Below are 23,671 nucleotides of genomic sequence, written 5' to 3'. Positions count from 1 at the left end.
GAAAAAATCCCCAGGAAAAACGGCAGGTCGACAAAATTGGCCGTGTGAGTTTAGAGGCAGACAAATTGCCATGCTGGGGCAAATGTAACCGTCGATTCTATAGATTCATTGGAATTTTATTTGGTCAGGGATCAGGTATGAGTATGTTGCTATGTACACCCCCATGCATTATAATGTGAAACATTTATAAATAAATAAAGCGTCTCTCTAACAATTTAAACGCAACATACAAATCTAAATTAAGAGTTGATTAGCTGACAACTCCTCTTCTCATCAAGGTGGTATAAACAGATTCCGTTTGACCTTTACCTTCCCCTTACTGTTGGTAGATTAGGTCAATTAGAAACTTCCGTTTTGATGCTTATTACTACGTATATCAACTATAAGTATTGTACAAACTGGAGTCTGATTTGAACTCCTTAGCAACGAGCTTCCTTAGGTCCTTCAATAAAGAATGGTAAACAACAAAGGCTACACGGAATAAAATTGCAAACGTGGTTGCCTAAACTCTAAGCTGCAAATAAAACAGAAATGCAGCATTATTTTTGCTAGATAATCTATTTGGTACTTTTCATAAAGTAATCAGTATAAAGTGATCAGTATAAAGTAAACAGTATATAGTAATCAGCATATAGTAAACAGAATAAAGTAATCAGTATATAGAGAATACATGGTTAGTATCTTACAATACAAGGTTTATTTTGGTGCGAGACTTAGGAAAGCCGAGATGACGAGGCTTCGCCGAGTCATCTCGGCTTTCCGTGTCGAGCACCAAAATAAAACTTGTATTGTAAGATACTAACCGTGTATTCTGTTTATCCTGCAACCATTATGTCATTCAAAAAGAAAGCAAATTGACAGTTATTTACTTTGTTTCGCTCGAAGCGAGTCGCGTCTTTGATGCGGAGGTAAAGATTCATTCACTTAACCGAATGAAAGTGTACTCCTTTTTACTGCCGTGGGAAATAAATAAGCGCATTCACAAACAGTCACCGTAATTCTATTCAGTGTGATATATCACTGAAAGGAAATGGAAATACTCAAATAACAATAAATATCCATTAAAAAATTACTTTACAGTACATACCTTTGCCATGAGCCAAGAAAAAGACGACAACGCCATACGAGATTTTCCATATCGTAAAAATGACGTCATTTCGGTGAATGTGACGTCACGTTTTAGCGGGACTGAATGACGTTTCATTCACCGGAAGGTTCAAGTTCTGGGTCAAGTTAGAAAAAGTTCCGTCAGATATGGAACAAATCCACGTGATCGTATTGACGGATAAAGCATTTCGTATTGACGGATAAAGCACAAGTTTATCCGGCAGTAGTTATCGGTCAGTATGTGGGACAGTTGCAGGATAAAATAGCTATATGTACATCTTTGTCAGTATATAGTAATCAGTATAAAGTAATCAGTATAAATTAATCAGTATAAAGTAATCAGTATAAAGTAAACAGTATATAGTAATCAGTATATAGTAATCAGTATAAAGTAATCAGTATAAAGTAATCAGTATAAAGTAAACAGTATAAAGTAATCAGTATAAAGTAATCAGTATAAAGTAAACAGTATATAGTAATCAGTATATAGTAATCAGTATATAGTAATCAGTATAAAGTAATCAGTATGTAGTAAACAGTATAAATTACTCAGTATATAATAATCAGCATATAAAGTCACAAAACTACATAGTTGAACTAAAACGTACTAACAATCGAAATTGACACTGAGATACCGTCTCTATTCGTTGAAACATTTTACTTATGATTAAGTGGCAGCAGTTTAAATGTACGCGAGTGTCTATCGTTACATTCCCCCGTCCCTTTAATAAGACTTGTGTGATATAACAAACGATGTCGTGTGCGATAGAGTGGCCAGGCTAGATTACAGGTAGATTGATAGCTTTAACACCTCAGTGAAGTACATGGAACTTTAAATGGCGTCGATTGTTTATCACTACACCAATCCGTCCCTTTACTTTGGTAGGTTTAGTATATAACCATCATGTGGAGTCGGAAACGACAGGTAACGTGTGTTATATTACCAAGTAGTCAGTTTGGGTTACAGGTTAGATAACATGAACTACTGTGGCGACATCAGACACGCGAACATATGTATCTGGAACTAATCAGTTCCAATGTCGCGATGTTTCTACCCCCGTTATTTCCAATCTCCCTTAAATGACATGGTTTCCTACCGGAGTCATGTGTAACTAATTATGGGAGGGGCGATGGCTGTATATCACGTGACACTAGCAGATTGGTGGGGTATTTGATCTTTGTTATCATTTGCTTACAAGTAATTTAATACAAGAGTGATTTGAATCTTTGGAATTACATGAATTTTTTCTATACAATACATGTACATTGTAAAATTTACTCAAAATAAAATATATGCATTTATGTACACATTAGATAAATATTGTTCGAGAATTAAATCCTGAATAATAGCAGCTATACAGCCATAATAACTATGAAAATATACACGTATTATTACGTATAATTTTTAATCGATTAATAAACCAGTCGAGCCGAGCCAGTTTTTCAAAAACTCGTTTTTTTTCATCTCATATTGCATTGGTAATACAAGAAATATAAACATAACTATAAAATAAATCATAAAATAATAAAGTATTAACAATTGGATTGGACAACAGGCGAAGCCTATACAAATCTTTTCCTAAATTAAAACATTGAACATTTAAAAAAAACTATCGTAAGTAACATTCCAGATTGATCATTTTATTCTGCATATTGCATAATATTGGCTACAATGGGGACAACCTACGTCACCGGAAGTGATATCGGGGACACACAAAAACAATGAAAAAACGCCCGTTTCAAGATAAAAATCGGCTGAAATTATGACATAAAAGCAATGCATCTTCTAAACCTATCGTGCGTCAAAGACAGTGTATTGTTAGAGATTATATAAAGCTATTAAATATGGTCAAACTAGCTCAGATAATGCGAACACCTCGACACAATATTCTTTTTAAAAAAATTTTTTTAGATTTTTTGGTTGCCGTTTGCTGTTGATGATTTTTGACTTTTCCATTACCCTTTTCATTTTTTGGTCGTTACTCAAAATTTCATTACGGTTTTTAACTATGGGGAAAATATTGACGTTCCGCGGGTTGTGTGTTGTGATGAGAGGTATTATCCTGTCTTCACGGCTTTTTCTCTTAACTTGGAGTAAGGATTATACTATAAAATTTACTGATTACCACACGGTTCACACATTACGATTGGTACACGTCAAGTAAACATTCGAATAGCTTGCATACGAAATATTTGCGGATATCCAAAACGAGTTATAATGGGTACGAATAATTAAAAGACCCTTGCCGGGATCCGGATAGCGACGTTACAAACGTATGGCGTCACAGAAGTTAAGGTCTACGTTAATACTTCAATGGTGATCAGCACCTAGCTGTTTAAATGATGATATTTGTTCATCATTACACCTCCTCGTCCCTTCATTGCTCTGATACAATAAACTGGATTCTGAAATCGGAACAAACAATCACGTGTGTGCTTGTGTAATCCACCTGTTGCAAAGCTAGAATAACATGAAAATCTTACTTACTATATATGGTATTTGAACCCAAGATAATAATTTTTGATCAGCTTTGATTTTCACATTCCCTATCTTTGCAGTAGCCATTGTGATAAGAATAAATTATTTTATAGTATCATGCATATAACCATACAAATAATGTGCAGTTTATAACCATATCGTCATGCAAACCATTTACTTTATAAACGGCCGCTGTGCGTATCCCAGAATGATCTATTTATCCCCATCTTCATACTCGGATCAATAAAATAGTAACCACTCAGACCAAATTAAGTTACAACTTCCTTTTGACATAAAAAGGTCATGGGTCATATCCTCGATCACATTGGATGTCTCCAGCTTTTCCAACATCATGATCTCTCACGCGCTTAAATCTAATAGTTAACAAACTCCTTTTTTTGTGATATAAATACTAACCCATTTATTGTCACATCATATTGTCTATTTGTGTTGGTTCATTGGTTTGTTTTTTATTTTATTCCTGCACATATTAATATTATTAAGACACAGTATTTCCGCATGAATCAAATAACGCTTTATTTGTATTTAGTGTTGCACATTCGGCGAAAAATTATCAAAAATTAGATAATGGCAAAAAAAGACTGTTGACTGTAAGAAACAATTCCCTTTGAAATAGCTAGTTTGTTATAACAGGAAAGTCCTAAGGAGAGCAAAAATGACTACTCTATGATATTTGAGACAGAAATTCAAAATATTTTTATCTAGAATTGAGATCTCGGATATACATATGTAGGCGCCTTTTACGGTCATGCAATGGGACAGCAGGCATATTTCTAACATCATACATTCAATTTAGGTGGTGTTAATGATTTTATTATAAAACGAACTTTTATAACTTGAACACTTGCTGTAAACATGGAAAATATTTAATTTTCAGGCGATACCATTCAATGAATATGACCTAATTTCTGCAACTGACTCGGCAAATGTGACACAAGAATGTACTCATCTGAAATATATCGCGATATAATGCTTAACATCACCCTAAATATTTGAAAAGAGATTTTTGATCTAGATAGCCATAGGATTAAGATTTAAAATTTAGATATTTAAATAAATGTTTTAAATATGGTAAAACAAATAAAATTTCGTAAACAAATGGTATCATTCATTAACTATGACCTAGCTAATTGATGCACGTGACCCAGCCAATGTGATACTAGGATGTAATCATCTGAACTAGGTCATGTCAAGATCAATATCAAGTTTTCATTTTCGTAAAATTATCAAAGTTTTTATTTCCGAAATATAATGCTAAACTAGGTCACTGTGACCTACTTATTCCATATTTTCTGAATTGAACTTCAGAACCCCAAGATTTGCTGACAAAAACTGCTAGGAATAGAATTTGTATATTATATTTCATTAATTATGACTTAAATAATGAACATGTGAATTTCTACCCTTTGACATTTGACTTCGGGAATTACCATGAGCCCAGCAAAAAAATCGGATATTCTAAATAGTATACAACATGCAGCTGATCCTAAGGTATCTACATGCAATATGTTTGGCTTATAACTGAGTGGCCGTAAAATGACCCAAAGTGATACCTCTACTTTCTGATGTATTTCTTTTTCGACTTCTTCATTTCTAATCTACCTTTTTATCGCCATGCTAAAGATGTCTCGATATACTAGAACACTCGTTCCATCTCTTTGTTCGAATCCCAGGTGGGTTAGTTGCCCAGTACTGACCACTGACGGGTGGTGTGTCTCCGAGTAATCTGACTTCCATTCATGATATTAAATATGCTCCATCGCCGACAGAGCATAAATGATATTCATCAGTTGAACAATAATTGGTGTTTAATCGTGTATATATATGTCTAATTAACACAAACAAATAATATAAAATAATTTAGTTTGCCTTTGGTGCATGCGCAATCAGTACTTCGTTCCATATAGGATATAGTGCCGCGGACTTTTTTATCGGGGTGCAATTAATCATTTTTTATATTTCTAACTTGATGTAAAATTAGAAACTTTTCAATGGCGGTAATGGTGTACAGTAAGTAACGTTTGTAATTGAAGAAAAATACTTAATCGTCTGCTGCTGTTATTGAAAGTGAGAAAATACCATTTGTCAACGGTGGACCATCTTTAACCTGATCCGTCCTCAAATGGACCATTCTATAAAAATAGACTACTATCCTAACCAAGTTTAATGTTAACTTCCATTGTTAATGGAAATGCCAGGGAATCATCTGCTCAACCACGTATTTTTTTTTCTTGGATATTCTTAATTTCTTCCACTTTAAAAGCCATGGCCCGCTTACATTCGGGTCATTCAAAGTTATTTGTATAAGGTATTTTATTTGTTTCGAAATCGATGTAAAATAAATTATCAGGTTTATTATCATCGTGTTTATCTTTATATAAACATATATTTTCTATTTATAACCATTGTTATACATGCACTTAAAACATACTGGCTTGGGGCATTTAAACTATTAAACACAGTTACAGACATGTTCAAACCTACCTATTTCATCAATGCACATGCGCGTATATTTCGTCATTGCTAGACAACAATAGATATACACCATGTTTTACTGACCCTGTTCAATTTAGTATAGTGAAAATGGATTATTGGATTTTCTACATGATAATGTCTTCCATATGAACAACCACTGAACAAGATGTGATGGTAAGTGTATTATTAACGGAACGTTATCCACGGTTGGGACTATTAATTATTGAACTCGTGTTGTGTTCAAATTTTAATCATTTAAGGCAGTCTCCGTAGAAGAATACAACTCCAATATGTATAGAATATTTATCAATTGACATATTGTGTTGTATAAATGTTAACTCGTTTAATGTCAATTCCGTTTATTGTTTTGTTTACTGATTTGCTGTTGATTTTTATCAATGGATATGACAATAAGATTCATAATTCCCTAATAGATCAAATACTACACTTGTGGAGTATATCGCCTTTGATGAATGGTTTGCTTGGTCTAACTTTAACACGTTAATGCAGAGACACCCAAATTAGTTCATACTGTAAATATAAGCATTCAACTATCTTTCTATAGAATCTAGCATGTATATCAATCCAGAACGTTGCTAAGGCGCGTCATGCAGATTGTAAAGATCTGGCATCTAGCAGTATATAGACCAAATATTCCACCGGAAGATAGTTTAATCCTTTGAATATTGCTATAGAATGATGTACCGAAACACATACATTCGAAAACAGTGTCCACGCTCAGCACACAGCTGACATAGAAAAACAAGTGTTGTAAACTGTTAACTGCAAAGACGTCATTCACTAATTCACACAGCAAATTTACTTTGACAGGATAATTTACTTTGAATAAGCAACGTGTTTTCATAAAATACCAATCGTGAGGTGAAATGGTTCAACATAGTGTTACAGTTCCATAGGAGATAGAGTGCATCTTTGTAACTGATTGCTTTCTCAATGTTTAATAGGATTTTTAGAATGATAAAAAACACGCGGAAGAACGAAAACGTATCAGTTTGTATCTGATACTAGCTGTAAACGAGTTCTAAAAGAGTCACTCAAAAAATCTTTATTAAAAGTATTCGTAAGTTTGTTGACAGAGTGTCGTTCGCGTTTTAGACCTACACAATTCCATGTACTAGTACACTAACACAAACGGTCATTAAATCTACGGAGTATATTGATATTTGGTAAATTGATGTAAAACATGTATGTATCGTATCACTACTGATAATGTAGTTTGTTCCAATGTGAATTTTTCTTAAATACTCATCACCGATTTTTGATTCTCATAATTTAGATTGGCTTGTTTTTTTTCTCTAAAAAGGATCACTTCAATTTGTCGACAAATTTATATATTTGGTTATAGTTACATTTTCGCTGCAGCCCAACTGTGTAACCTTGCCAAGCGCAGTTTGCATTCATCATTCTATGAACTGCCATCCGCTTATTATGAAGGCATTATAATTTTGACGTCACAATTGTCTTGCCAGTTATCATAGAGGATGGCTTTTCAAATGGCTGTCCCGTCTTTGATGATAAGATATCCTTTACTCATCATAATTGCACAAAATGTTGTGATTTTGTAACAAAATTATTATCTAAATGTAAAAAATAAGCATTGAACTTCTTTCAGTTGGTATTTTTATCAAAAATGAATACCAAGTGGACAGATGCAAATTCAACATGAAGCGCTATGAATACAAACTGAGAGACTTCAATGTTGAAATCAGACCATGTTTTTTTTGGCAATCATCTTGGGCTTTGGAAGATTTTCCGATGTAGTGCTATACTACAGACATGAAAAGGAAGCCATCACAATGAATGGTTTCAGGTGCCATATACAACTATATTAGCAGTAAAAATTTTTTTATTTATTATTTTATAAACACCTATTATCGATTATTGCAGAGTACGTTTAGAGAACAGAGGACGATAATTGGACATGTTTTCCAAAAGTGTCTATTTATAGCATGCTGTAAAAACCTCTTTCAAGAAACCCGACTATGATATTATGATAATAACTTATTAACATATTTTTATGATACCTGTATCAATAGATAACGTTAGTATACTTTAAGATTAAGTGTAACCAGGGAATTGAGAAATATTTCGAGAGTCTTTTTTTTCTTATAACCGCGACCTGCTTCTTAATTTTAACTCAATTAGTTACCGATGAACTGGAAAATGTGATTATGTAGAAAGTGTTGATGCCTTCAAATAATCTATGTAAATATTCTTACATATAATCTCTGTAGATATCCAAAGATGAAGTCTATGTAGATATTCCTACATGTAGTTAATATAGATATTCCTACATGGACTGTATGTAGATAATCCCACATGGAGTCTATGTAGATATCCATACCTGGCGTATATGTAGATATCCCTATATGGAGTTTATGTAGATATTCCTACATGGAGTCTATGTAGATATCCCTACATTGTATATGGAGTTTACGTAGATATCCCTACATATAGTCTATGTAGATATCCCTTCATGGAGTTTATGTAGATATCCCTACATGAAGTCTATGTAAATATCCCTACATTGAGTTTATGTAGATATCCATACATGGAGTCTTAGTAGATATTCCTACATGGAGTCTATGTTGATATCCATATATGGCGTTTATGTAGATATCCCTACATGGAGTTTATGTAGATATCCCTAAATTGAGTATCCGTAGATATCCCTACATGGATTTTAAGTAGATATCCACACATGGAGTCTATGTAGATATCCCTTTATGGAGTCTATGTAGATATCCCTTGATGGAGTCTATGTAGATATCCCTACATGGAGTTTATGTAGATATCCCTGCATTGAGTAAATGTAGATATCCCTACATGGACTATATGTAGATATCCCTACATGGAGTTTATGTAGATATCCCTGCATTGAGTATATGTAGATATCCCGACATGGAGTCTTAGTAGATATTCCTACATGGAGTCAATGTAGATACCCCTACATGAAGTCTTTGTAGAAATTCCTACATAGAGTCAATGTAGATACCCCAACGTGGGGTAAAGGTATAATAGACTCGGGAATGCAGTTTTTAAAGTCTGTAAAATCGTTGTGTTAATTGCCTTGTTATTACCACTTAACGTATTTTGTTATTGTGTAACGCGAGTTTGTTTTGGAGACCATTGTATAGTTTGATTGCCTCTATGATATTATTGAAAAGCTCAGATGTCGCTATCGAATATCTTTGGACAAAATCACACATTACTGTTTTTTACAAAACCGGTTTTTAAACGTCCTGGTAGAAAAGCAATCAATGTGATATTATGCTGTTTATGAACAAAATTATATACATACATAGATAAGAATAAATCAGAGAAACAAAGGAATGTTAAATTATATATGGATCCATTATGTTTCCATACTACATGTTTTTTGTCATGTACACATTTCGTGTACAGCCAAATCAACTACTTTCATAACAACATATTTTCGTCAACTAAATCAGGACGTACATATTTTGCTGACGAAAACGTGTTACTAGTAATACAATGATGTCAGTCCGTTTTCGATCATCATACATAAAGTATTTGTGCAGTCAAAAATGATACTATTCAGCTGATGCTAAGAATGATTTTATTAGAACGTGTAGAAACACCTCCTATCACAGTGTTAGAGGTATGAGACGACACTACATTTTTGAAACATTACGTAAGCACAGTCCGCGAAATGATCCGATAATGGAAATATGCAAATAATGATAAAATGAATAATATGAATAAAATTAATACAAATCAAAAACTGTATGCATGCATTTCTGTCAAAAACGATATATCCCTATATGGAGTTTATGTATATATTCCTTACATGTAGTCTATGCAGATATCCCTATATGGAGTTTATGTAGATATCACTACATGGAGAATATGTAAATATCCCTACATGAGTATATGTAGATATCCCTACATGGAGTTTTAGTTGATATCCCTACATGGAGTATATGTATATATCCCTACATGTAGTTTATATAGATATCCCTACACGGAGTTTATATATATATATTTTACATGGAGTCTATTTATATATCCCTATTTGGAGTCTATGTAGATATCCCTATATGGAGCTTATATAGATATTCCTACATGTAGTTTATATAGATATCCCTATATGGAGTCTATGTAGATATCCCTATATGGAGCTTATATAGATATTCCTACATGTAGTTTATATAGATATCCCTACATGGAGTCTATGTAGATATCCCTATATGAAGCTTATATAGATATTCCTACATGTAGTTTATATAGATATCCCTATATGGAGTTTATGTAGATATCCCTACATGGAGTTTATGTAGATATCCCTACATGGAGTATATGTAGATATCCCTATATGGAGCGTATATAGATATCCTTGCATTGAGTCTATGTAGATATCCCTAAATGGAGTTTTAGTAGATATCCCTTCATGGAGTCTATGTAGATATCGATACATGGAGTCAATGTGAATACCCCTACATGGAGTCTATGTAGATATTGCTATATGGAGTTTATGTAGATATCCCTACATGGAGTCTATGTAAATATCCCTTTATTGAGTTTATGTCGTCGATATCCCTACATGCCGTCTATGTAGATATCCCTACATGGAGTATATGTAGATATTCGTACATGAAGTCTTAGTAGATATCCCTACATGGAGTATATGTAGATATCCCTATATGAAGTCTTAGTAGATATTCCTACATGTAGTCTATGTATATATCCCTACATGGAGTCTATGTTGATATCCCTACATGTAGTCTATGCATATATCCCTACATGGAGTTTATGTAGATATCCCTGTATTGAGTATATGTAGATATCCCTACATGGAGTCCTAGTAGATTTTCCTACATTGAGTTTAAGTAGATATACCTACATGGAGTCATAGGAGATATCCCTTCATGGAGTCAATGCAGATACCCCTACGTGGGGTGAAGGTATAATAGACCCGGGAATGCAGTTTTTTTAAGTCTGTAAAATCGTTGTATTGATTGCCGTGTTATTACTTCTTAACATATCTTGTTATTGTGTAACGCGGGTTTGTTTTGGAGACCATTGTATAGTTTGACTGCCTCTATGGTATTATTGAAAAGCTCGGATGTCGCAATCGCATATCATTGTATATATAGATACAAGGCTTATTTTACGTGACGTACATCAATACATTGTACATTGGAATTTATTTATGATGCAATATATTTGTTACCGATTTCTTTCTCAAATGTAAACAGAAGTGTTGCAAAGTAACCTTTTAAATTAGTTAATAGCATGGTATTATAATGTTTGCAATGTCCCTTTCAAAACAGTATATATATAACAGTGTCTTTTGTCCCATGTATAATTGATTTTTAGTGATATGGGTCTTACCATTACATTAAGTCAACCGTTTGATTCCCAAGGGATATGACGTATGTTAACATACGAACTAATAATAAGCTAGTAAATCGTGAAAGAAAAGTAAAAAATAACGTCTAACTAAGATATGAAAATATTATTTTATTTAGACAATATCACTTTGTAGCTTAGTGGATCATGTAATTGTCAGTTATTATGCATAAAAACCTCGACATATACTCAACTACCATTACGGTATTCCACCCGGGTGACCTCAAGAGGGAAATATACGAAAGTTTGTTTGTCATACAGACATTTTATATGATCCGTGTATCAATCACAAAATACGATGGAATTGGTATATAACATCTGAAGCAAAATAAGTTTTGATTTCTAAATTGGTTTTTTAAATGTTGTAAACATGAATCCATGTTATCCCAAATCTTCACTCGAAAAAAACTCTGAATTGTTCCTGTTTTTCCTATCAATAAATGATTTTTTTTTTCAAAACTCACTTTGCTACATCGACATTTACAAAACGCAAACCTATTAGTATAACATTGAGTTTTGTTCTTTTGATTGCGTGTTGAAGTCCATTGCATTAGATTTGTATTACTGTCAACTCTAATACATTACGTATATCTTTCGTAAGCAAAATTGATTTAAACAATACAATTACCTTCTGTATGGCATCTTATCGGTAAAGTCTAAGTTAACGTACATTTTGGAACGTTTAGTAGGTAGGAGACTATGCAATAAAAAAGCTAAAGTTGTCACTAAGATGATATTACATTTCAGGAGGTATTCATAACAAAATGGGTTTAATTTGGATTACGTGAATAGCCTGATAATTATTTTGGAGTATATTTTTAGAGCTTTTAATCTTTTGTTTCGTTATCAATTAGTAACTGATTAAATATAAACTGTGGTCGTGTAGAATGTGTGCTTGCTTTTTAATTGTTTATGTATGTATATTTACACAGTATTTGTGTATACGTAAGGACCCTTACCGAGAGTGTAATGAGATGTCCCTACATGGAGTCTATGGAGATATCCCTACATTGAGTCTTTGTAAATGTCGCTGCATGAAGTTTATGTAGATATCCCTACATGAAGTCTTTCTTAATATCGCTACATGAAGTTTATGTAGATATCCCTACATGAAGTCTTTGTAAATATCGCTACATGAAGTCTATGTAGATATCCCTACATGAAATATTTATAAATATCGCTACATGAAGTCTATGTAGATACCCCTACATGAAGTCTTTGTAAATATCGCTACATGAAATTTATGTAGATATCCCTACATGGAGTCTTTGTAAATATCGCTACATGAAGTCTATGTAGATATCCCTACATGAAGTCTTTGTAAATATCGCTACATGAAGTATATGTAGATATCCCTACATGGAGTCTTTGTAAATATCGTTACATGAAGTCTATGTAGATATCCCTACATGGAATCTTTGTAAATATCGCTACATGAATTATACATAGACATCCCTACATGAAGTCATTGTAAGTATCGCTACATGAAGTCTATGTAGATATCCCTACATTGAGTCTTTGTAAATATCGCTACATGAAGTTTATGTAGATATACATACATGGAGTCTTTGTAAATATCGCTACATGAAGTATATGTAGATATCCCTACATGGAGTCTTTGTAAATATCGCTACATGAAGTCTATGTAGATATCCCTACATGGAGTCTTTGTAAATATCTCTACATGAAGTCTATGTAGATATCCCTACATGAAGTCTATGAAGATATCCCTACATGGAGTCTTTGTAAATATCGTTACATGAAGTCTATGTAGATATCCCTACATGAAGTCTTTGTAAATATCGCTACATGAAGTCTAGGTAGATATCCCTACATGGAGTCTTTGTAAATATCGCTACATGAGACGTCTATGTAGATATCCCCTCATTGAGTCTATATATATATATCCCTACATGGAGTCTTTGTAAATATCGCTACATGAAGTTTATGTAGATATCCCTACATGGTGCCTTTGTAAATATCCCTACATGGAGTCTTTGTAAATATCGTTACATGAAGTCTATGTAGATATCCCTACATGGAGTCTTTGTAAATATCGCTACATAAACTCTACGTAGATATCCCTACATGAAGTCCTTGTAAATATCGCTACATGAAGTCTATGTATATATCCGTACATGAAGTCTATGTAGATATCCCTACATGGAGTCTTTGTAAATATCGCTACATGGAGTCTATGTAGATATCCCCACATGAAGTCTTTGTAAATATCGCTACATGAAGTCTATGTAGATATCCCTACATGGAGTCTTTGTAAATATCGCTACATGAATTCTACGTAGATATCCCTACATGGAGTCTTTTAAATATCGCTACATGGAGTCTATGTAGATATCCCTACATGGAGTCCTTGTAAATATCGCTACATGAAGTCTATGTATATATCCGTACATGAAGTCTATGTAGATATCCCTACATGGAGTCTTTATAAATATCGCTACATGGAGTCTATGCAGATATTCCTACATGGAGTCTATGTAGATATCCCTACATTGTATATGGAGTTTACGTAGATATCCCTACATATAGTCTATGTAGATATCCCTTCATGGAGTTTATGTAGATATCCCTACATGGAGTCTATGTTGATATCCATATATGGCGTTTATGTAGATATCCCTACATGGAGTTTATGTAGATATCCCTCTATGTAGGAATTTCTACATAGAGGGAACGTTTAGTAGGTAGGAGACTATGCAATAAAAAAGCTAAAGTTGTCACTAAGATGATATTACATTTCAGGAGGTATTCATAACAAAATGGGTTTAATTTGGATTACGTGAATAGCCTGATAATTATTTTGGAGTATATTTTTAGAGCTTTTAATCTTTTGTTTCGTTATCAATTAGTAACTGATTAAATATAAACTGTGGTCGTGTAGAATGTGCTTGCTTTTTAATTGTTTATGTATGTATATTTACACAGTATTTGTGTATACGTAAGGACCCTTACCGAGAGTGTAATGAGATGTCCCTACATGGAGTCTATGGAGATATCCCTACATTGAGTCTTTGTAAATGTCGCTGCATGAAGTTTATGTAGATATCCCTACATGAAGTCTTTCTTAATATCGCTACATGAAGTTTATGTAGATATCCCTACATGAAGTCTTTGTAAATATCGCAACATGAAGTCTATGTAGATATCCCTACATGAAATATTTATAAATATCGCTACATGAAGTCTATGTAAATATCCCTACATGAAGTCTTTGTAAATATCGCTACATGAAATTTATGTAGATATCCCTACATGGAGTCTTTGTAAATATCGCTACATGAAGTCTATGTAGATATCCCTACATGAAGTCTTTGTAAATATCGCTACATGGAGTCTATGTAGATATCCCTACATGGAGTACTTGTAGATATCCCTACATGGAGTCTTTGTAAATATCGCTACATTAAGTTTATGTAGATATCCCTACATGGTGTCTTTGTAAATATCCCTACATGGAGTCTTTGTAAATATCGTTACATGAAGTCTATGTAGATATCCCTACATGGAATCTTTGTAAATATCGCTACATGAATTATACGTATATATCCCTACATGAAGTCATTGTAAGTATCGCTACATGAAGTCTATGTAGATATCCCTACATTGAGTCTTTGTAAATATCGCTACATGAAGTTTATGTAGATATACATACATGGAGTCTTTGTAAATATCGCTACATGGAGTCTATGTAGATATCCCTACATGGAGTACTTGTAGATATCCCTACATGGAGTCTTTGTAAATATCGCTACATTAAGTTTATGTAGATATCCCTACGTGGTGTCTTTGTAAATATCCCTACATGGAGTCTTTGTAAATATCGTTACATGAAGTCTATGTAGATATCCCTACATGGAATCTTTGTAAATATCTTTCGTAAGCAAAATTGATTTAAACAATACAATCACCTTCTGTATGGCATCTTATCGGTAAAGTCTAAGTTAACATATATTGTGGAACGTAGGAAGGAGACTATGAGACAAAGAAGCTAACGCTGTCACTAGGAGGATATTACATTTCAGGGGGTATTCAGAACAAAATGGGTTTAATTTGGATTAAGTGAATAGCCTGATACATATTTTGGAGTATATTTTTAGAGCTTTTAATCTTTTGTTTCGTTATCAATTAGTAACTGATTAAATATAAACTGTGATTGTGTAGAATGTGTGCTTGCTTTTGAATTGTTTATTTTATTATATTTACACAGTATTTGTGTATACGTAAAGACCCTTACCGAGAGTGTAATGAGATGTCCCTACATGGAGTCTATGGAGATATCCCTACATTGAGTCTTTGAAAATGTCGCTGCATGAAGTTTATGTAGATATCCCTACATGAAGTCTTTGTTAATATCGCTACATGAAGTTTATGTAGATATCCATACATGGAGTCTTTGTAAATATCGCTACATGAAGTCTATGTAGATATCCCTACATGAAATATTTGTAAATATCGCTACATGAAGTCTATGTAGATATCCCTACATAAAGTCTTTGTAAATATCGCTACATGAAGTCTATGTACATATCCCTACGTGAAATCTTTGTAAATATCCCCTCATTGAGTGTATATAGATATCGTTACATGGAGTTTTTTAGATATATCACATTTGGTGTATATATTAAATAAATCTGCGTGATTCACACATAAGTCTATAAAGTTGTCGATATAGGAAATGTATGTATAGTTCCCCTACATAGATATATGAATACATGGATACTATACAGATATCTTTAACATGAACTCTATGTAGATATTTAAAGTCTATGGAAATACATGATAACTGTGAACTGTGCTTGTATTGCTTATTTTTAGAACTAATGGTGGTTTTTGTTATCAATATGATTATATCCATTATTATTAAAGTTTTGATGTTGGAATTCTAAATAACATTAATTTGTCTCCGCCTGATGCAATTGAAATAATGCGACGATATATCGTTTCTGAGGTAAAAGTGTGTATATTTAGAAGAACATTGACAGTTATACATTCGTTAACTCAACATGCTATTTCAAATAAAGAAAGGGACGAGAAAAGATACTAGTTAGTGCTGTGTATAGAAAATAACAACCATACTTAAAAAATTTAGATATTTAAACCCATCGGCTGGTCATACATATCATTAGGGCGTAATTAACATAATAAGCATTGATTTTAATTTGCACAATATTCACATAGTCTAAAGTCTTAAAATAAAATTACTGAGAATCAATTCATTGGTGTAAGTTTCAGCTCGATACACAACAGGTTTAAAATCAGTAAGTTGTTTGTGTGTGTATTGAACTGTACATTATAATTTAAGTTCAATTTAATTGTGTTCACCATACACTCAAATTTTGGTTTGGGGGTCCAATTGTATACATTCTCGTTATACACTCTATCTTGTTTTACTTGAAAACCCTCTACGCAACTAATTGTGTGACAAGGCGCCATATACTACCTATCTTAATACAATTAAAAATTATGTGGTTTGGGCCTCCCTGAGTAGAAATGTGCGATCTGCTAAGATATGAGCTTTAATATGTATGTCTTGGGTATGCATAGGTATTGAAATAATATACAAAATTATGTACAATTTATATGAAATACGTGTCGGCACGAACTAAAGTATCTGCCTTTACAGAATCATACATTGTTCAAAGTTTGATGAAAACATGAAACTTTGTATATGATTTCTTTAGGACATAATGTTTAAAGCCACACTGGAACAAAAATGGATCCAACCAAAATTATGACCCTCGGCGGTCGCCAAATTGATATTCAAACTGGCCGATAAAATAGCATACCTTTACCCATGTAATTTCTTTCACGTTCTAAAGTAGATAGGTCACAACTTTCCACAACTATAATTTTCCATCCTCCCTGCCATTCCATCAATGATCTTATTTGCATGAGCGTATAGTATGCAAATAAATTGCTCAATGCAATAAAACATGACATATAACATTATTTTATTGGTCATTATGGCACCAGATGCACTTTATTCTTGCATAACTGACATTTTCCATAATTAGGACACGGTTACCTTTATTTTGATACTAAGTTATATTTTCCAATTTGTTTTATGTTCATCAATGCATTAAAATTCCTGAAAAAAAATCTTTCGAAATATATCGTTTGGTTCAAGCAAAACTGAAAAAAAATCCAGAACAATAATGTCCCTGTTTAACCCCCCCATTTCTCATGATGTCCTAAGCTCGGGTATCTGTAAACAAAACATAATGCTTTAAAGCCCAGATGGTTCACATTGACACTCCTCCTTTAAAACTTCAAACAATCAAATTATTCCTAATGGGATGTCAATCTATTTATCCAACCACACCATGATATCAATATTGAGAATAACCTCGACGTATTGCGGTAGAAATAGATTTTGTTATCATTGCGTTCATATAGCAAGACATTGTAAACAATTTTAAATGTCTTCTATTTATAACCAATGCTATATTTGCACTTATAAATATATACTTATGTGGGTTATTAAAACTGTCAAATACACGGACAGACATGTTCAAACTTTCTAATGTCCACCATACGCATGCGCGTATATGTAATCATTGCTAGATGAAAATATATAACTATACTCGCCATTTTTTAAACTGAACTTGTTTTAAACATGTATATTTAAAATGGATTATTGGATTATGATAGTGTTATTTTGATAATGTCATCCATGTGAAAAGCCCAGACCCTGATCAAGATGTACTGTACAACAAAATGAAGAGAGTATCTTGGCTGTTCAATAATTTTTTATAAAGAGTGAGCGTTTTGGCTAATCATGTAATTTACTCTAATTATTTTTTATGATGTAACTAAGTAAACTATGCCAAACAGTTGGCATTAAGTAATACCTTGATCCCAATATTATGTTATTCAATTTCAAGTCACTTCATAATTATTCATTTCTATCTGATACAGATGTGAATTGCAACTCAGTTTGTAACTCGTTTCACAATATATAGTAAATTGCACCATGAATTCTATGACACAAATAAATATATGTTTAGATTAATAAAAACTACCTTGGTCAATAACTTTGTGCTCTATCAAGGTACTTAACATGCAATATTCCATATTTTCATGTTTGACATACGAAATGAAATTAACAATGCTCTGTAATTTACTGTACATAAACTAATATGTAGTTTGTTTGACCAATTTAAAGATAATTATAAACTAGGCTTAACTGTACTCTATAAAGGCCCTAAGCTTAAAGTTTTACAGTTTATATCTTCATTTGTAGATAAGTGTAATTATAATGATGTATAATTAACATAAACCTGTATGGGATTTGTGTATTATAAAGTCAAATACAATATTCCTATTGTTCCTTTACCAGGTTTACTCCCCCTTTTTACATATGCATACGTACGTACAGTTGGCTCGTGATACAATGTATATATTCTCTGTTTATAACCATACCATTTACAAGACATAGGATATGCTATTTCTGTTCCACAATTGTAAAATTATTATGGAAATCTGGATCAGTACCCGGATAGTAACACTGTTGTTTAATCCATTTTTTTATCATATAGCTTTCTTTTTTTTTACTACTCTTACTTTATAAGATATACGCCTACCACAAATAAGGAAGATGGTTTTTTACATAAGCTTAAAGCTTGTTACCAAATCCTAATGTGCATCATTGAATTGTATTCTACATGTATTGTCTTATCTTTGAATACAATATTGTTTAAACTACACAGTATAAGAGAACTGTTTCCGAGGGAAAGGGCCATCGTAGATTTAGTACGTCACAAGAACATTCATTTATGACGTCAATATATTTTGCCGCAATGCTCATCTCCCGTAGGACTATGCTTTAGTATACGAGTTCGCCGTAGTTAAAGAAGGACAGGGAACTGTTGCAAATTAGACCATGGACTGTTTATCCCATCGCATTCCTAGTAATTATCATGTGATGTACTATTTTTTTTTGTTTCATCGTGTCATGGAAACGCTGTTTGCAAACGATTTTTATAACTCCTATCAATGACCTTTACAGTTTTTCGGAGGGGAAATATTGAAATCAAGACAAACCGAAATAAAAAACCCCTGTTTCCATTACAATCAAAAACAGAGATTGTCTAGGAAATAATTCTAAGTCAGCGTCTTTGAATCTAAAAACCAGGAGCCTTCCTTTAGACATTAGCTCCATTTTTTTTTTTTTTTAAAGTTCTGAATGATCAAAATGACAGGTATATTTATTAAAAAACAGAAATTACACACAATCTGCAAATAATGACAGTGTGGGAACATAAAGAATCGAATATAACTTATACCGCGTGACATTTGACCTTTAAGATTATAATGACCCCACAAACGTTTTGAATAACAGAGAATGTGCAGCTTACCCTGACATATCGTCATACAAATCATTTTACCTTATATGGACCAGAATGATCTACTTTATTTCCAACTTCATATTCAGAGTGATCAATAAAATAGTAACCACTCAGACCAAACTAAGTTTGCAACTTCCATTTGACATGAAAAGGTCATGGGTCATATCCTAGATCAAGTGTGGTGTCACTAGACATTCTTGATGTTCCCACATTAAGATTCCTCACGCTCTTACATCCGGGCCATCCAAACTGGTCTGTATACGTTATATATAACTTGTTTCACAATTGATGTAAATTAGCACAGCCTCTATCTTACAACGTATTATAAAACTAACTTTAAACGCGGTTTTTATAAACCAATATTTAAACTGACAAATACACGTAGAGACATGTTCAGAGCTACCTTTGTCCTTTGTGTGAACGTATATGTAGACGACGATATAGTTATACACGCCATTTTTAAACTGAACGTCTTCGAATGAAGTATGGTTTAAAATGGATTATTTGATTGTCTCCTTGTCTATGTAATTATGTGATCCATGTGAACTATCCCGACCTTGATCAAGTTGTGATGGTAAGTGTATCATTATCAGAAAATTAGTGTTTTTTCGACTCTACTAAATGATTGCACTTGCTCTGCATTCATAATAAAATCTTCGGTTGAGGTATACATTTAACAAATTCCGTTTTATGTGATATTGATACTAACCTATTGATTGCCATATCCGTTTATCTATTTCTGTTAGTGTATTGATATGTTGTTGATTTTATTTATTAACGTAACATTAAGACACTTTATTTCATTGTGCACTTTATTGGAATTGAGTGGTACGCGTTCGGTGCAAAATTGACATTGATAAAATTATGCAGCTGGTAAGTGAAATACGTCATTATCAAAATTGAATAATGGCGAAAATGATTTAACACAATGCTGGTGTTGTATAGGTAAGGTAACTTAATATGGAATCTTTATGGAATATCGTGGCTCTAGAAAAACATAATGTATGTAACATGTAGTGTTGACTGTGAGCGAAAATTCCCTTTGAAATAACTTGTTTGTAATGGCAGGAGGTCCCAGTGAGAGAAAAAAGACTCCTCTAAGATATTAGATACAGAAATCCAATATACATGTATTTATCTAGGTACCTAGATAGGTACCCACGAAGATTGAGATATCGGATATAGTCGCCTTTTACGATCATGCAATTGGCAGCTGGCACAATTCTAACATCATACCTTCAATGTAGGCAGTGCTTAAGGATTTTCCCATAAAAAAAACAAGCTTCTGTAGCTTAAAAACTTACTGTTAACATGGAAAATCCATGAGATGCTTAATTTGCAGAGGATGTCATTTAATGAATATGACCTAATTTCTGCAACTGACTCGGCAAATGTGATCCCAGAATGTACTCAGCTTAAGAAGATCATGACAAAATCCAAATAAAGAGCTTAACGTTTTGAAAGGGTTTAAAAAATAAAGAATTTTGATCTAGGCAGCCATGAAATTAAGATTTAAAGTTTAATCCTCCTCTACTATCATGCAATGGGGCAGCAGACGCAATTCCTACATACTACCTTCAGTGAAGGTGTTCCTTGAAATTAGCTCATAAAACCAGCTTAGATATTTAAAAAAAACTGCTTTCAACATGGCAAAACAAAGCATGCTTAAGTAAACAGATGAAACCATTGATTAACTGTGACCTAATTGATGCACGTGACCCAGCCAATGTGATCCCAGGATATGTTCATTAATTTATTAACAGTATGTGTTTAAATTTGTTACCAGTGTGTCGTTCGACTTTTAGATCTACACAACTCCATATACTACTTGATTAGCACAACAAATTCTTAAAAATCTTATGGAGTATAGAAAATTGGAAAATTACTATAAGACATGTTTCAATGTTCGTATCTTAATACTACTTATAATATAGTCTGTTTAAACTGTGCACAAAATATGGATTGTGATTCTCATACAGTTTGATTGGTTTATTTCTCTTAAATTTTCACTCCAATTTGTCGACAAGTTTGTATATTTGTTTATAAGACCATGGTGTTTGGCAATAGCCTAGGGCGATGACAGTTCACTGATGAAGCGATATATTTCAGACAAAAAAATACTATGATAAAATCAGCCGTTATATGTAAGATGATTTATTTAAATATTATCCTTCCAACAAGCACACCTTCTGCACCTATTATATCGATTATTACATAGTAGTGTTAGATAGAATGGGATGATGATTGGACGAACGTTCACAAGGTGTCTATTTATACTATGTAGCATGTTGTAAACACCCTCTTTCACATAACCCGATTAGGATACATATATGATGATGGTAACTAGATATATAATAACACTACCTGTAATTAAGTTTCCACATCAAAAACCTATATGTTTTATTGATACTATCAACATTGTTATTAAGTGCCGTTATTACAGATTCAGCGAATAGCCATGAAATGGGAAAATGTTTCAGGGTAGAATTTTTTCTTTAAATCCACACTTGTTTCTAAATAAAATCCCCACTTTCATTATCAATTAGTCACCGATGAACTTGAACCTGATTATGTTGAACATACTAGTAATTTATTGTGTATATATGCTTACATCGGTTCTATGTATATATACCTAGATAGAGTATATAGACATCTCTACGTCGGGTCTATATAGACATCCCCTACACGGAGTCGATGTAGATATCCATATATGAAGTCTATGTCGATATTCATACAGAGAGTCTATGTAGATATCAATACATAGAGTCTATGTAGATACCCCTACATAGAGATTTTTTTAAGTAATAAACTGTTACCGAATTGTAGTATATAGTCGATATGGATACAATGTGGGTGACAGACATTATATTTATCGTTCACCCAAATTGTATCCATATCGACTATATACTACAATTTGAGTTTATTTAGGAGAACGCTACCGTATATAGATTGGCTGTCCTCTTTTATATCATTGAAAACATCACATGATTTCATTATCAAATATCTTTGGACAAGGCCACACAGTATTGGTTTTACAAAACCGGTTTTACAACTTCCTGGTAGAAATGCGGCATACAGGTATGATAATAATTTCGGTACCCGATATAGCTGCCTTTAATAAAGCCTACTGAAGAGATTATATATTTATACAGTGAGCACTTGATATATCTGATAAAGACAACATTTCAACAAATTTATGTTTTTATTTTACCACTTCTTGTTTTTAATGTATAGTTTAATTATTTTCGTTTTTAAGTAGTCCCGATATATTACAACAATCCTTCCACCTCTGGGTTCGAATGCTATGCCAGGTTCTGACCACTAATCGGTGGTGTGTTCCCGAGTACTCTGGCTTCCATCCATCAAATTAATCTGATCCGTCCTTAAATGACCCTTGCTGTAAATATAATAAAGTAGTCTGGCCGAGTTTAATGTTAACTCCCATTGCACATGGAAATGCCAGGGGGTCATCTGCTCAATATTGTTTTTTTCTTAGGACATCTAATTTCTTCCCACTTAGATCCCTCTCCCGCATACATCCGGTCATTCACTGATCTGTATAAGTTATATAATTTGTTTCTAAATCAATGTAAAATAAATAAAGTTTATTGCCATACTGTTTATCATTAAAAATATCTAAAACTCATTTCAAACATGACATTTTTTATTTAAACCCATAGCGAATTATATATTATTCGCCTAATGATATCTTACCTTTTAATATTAAAACCAGGACAGAATGGTCGGTAAACGGCGTATTTGCCGAGATTGTACTAAGTTCAGTTTGCCGAAAGCTTCATACCGGGTTAAACTCAAAGTTTGCACG

The 23,671-nt window shown here is 33.0% G+C and overlaps 1 protein-coding gene across 7 annotated transcripts in view; it reads left to right on the top strand.

The window, feature by feature from the left end:
- Positions 1 to 6,100: 6,100 nt before the first annotated feature.
- LOC138306722 (ankyrin repeat and SAM domain-containing protein 6-like) overlaps positions 6,101 to 23,671 on the top strand; it is an 80,698-nt gene continuing 63,127 nt past the window's right edge. For 3 of the 7 annotated variants that reach the window (XM_069247185.1, XM_069247188.1, XM_069247187.1), the window contains exon 1: positions 20,254 to 20,419. In XM_069247185.1, the coding sequence (XP_069103286.1) occupies positions 20,417 to 20,419 (3 nt within the window). In that variant the 5' untranslated portion in view covers positions 20,254 to 20,416. Of the gene's footprint in view, positions 6,257 to 20,253; positions 20,420 to 23,671 lie in introns of those variants that run through there. The other 4 variants (XM_069247189.1, XM_069247186.1, XM_069247184.1 and 1 more) reach the window with 3 other exon arrangements.

This window comes from Argopecten irradians, chromosome 13 (genome assembly GCF_041381155.1).
Source record: "Argopecten irradians isolate NY chromosome 13, Ai_NY, whole genome shotgun sequence".
In the NCBI taxonomy this organism is placed as follows: domain Eukaryota; kingdom Metazoa; phylum Mollusca; class Bivalvia; order Pectinida; family Pectinidae; genus Argopecten; species Argopecten irradians.
Note: the sequence above shows the minus strand (reverse complement) of the source record. Positions and strands in the feature narration are given on the sequence as shown.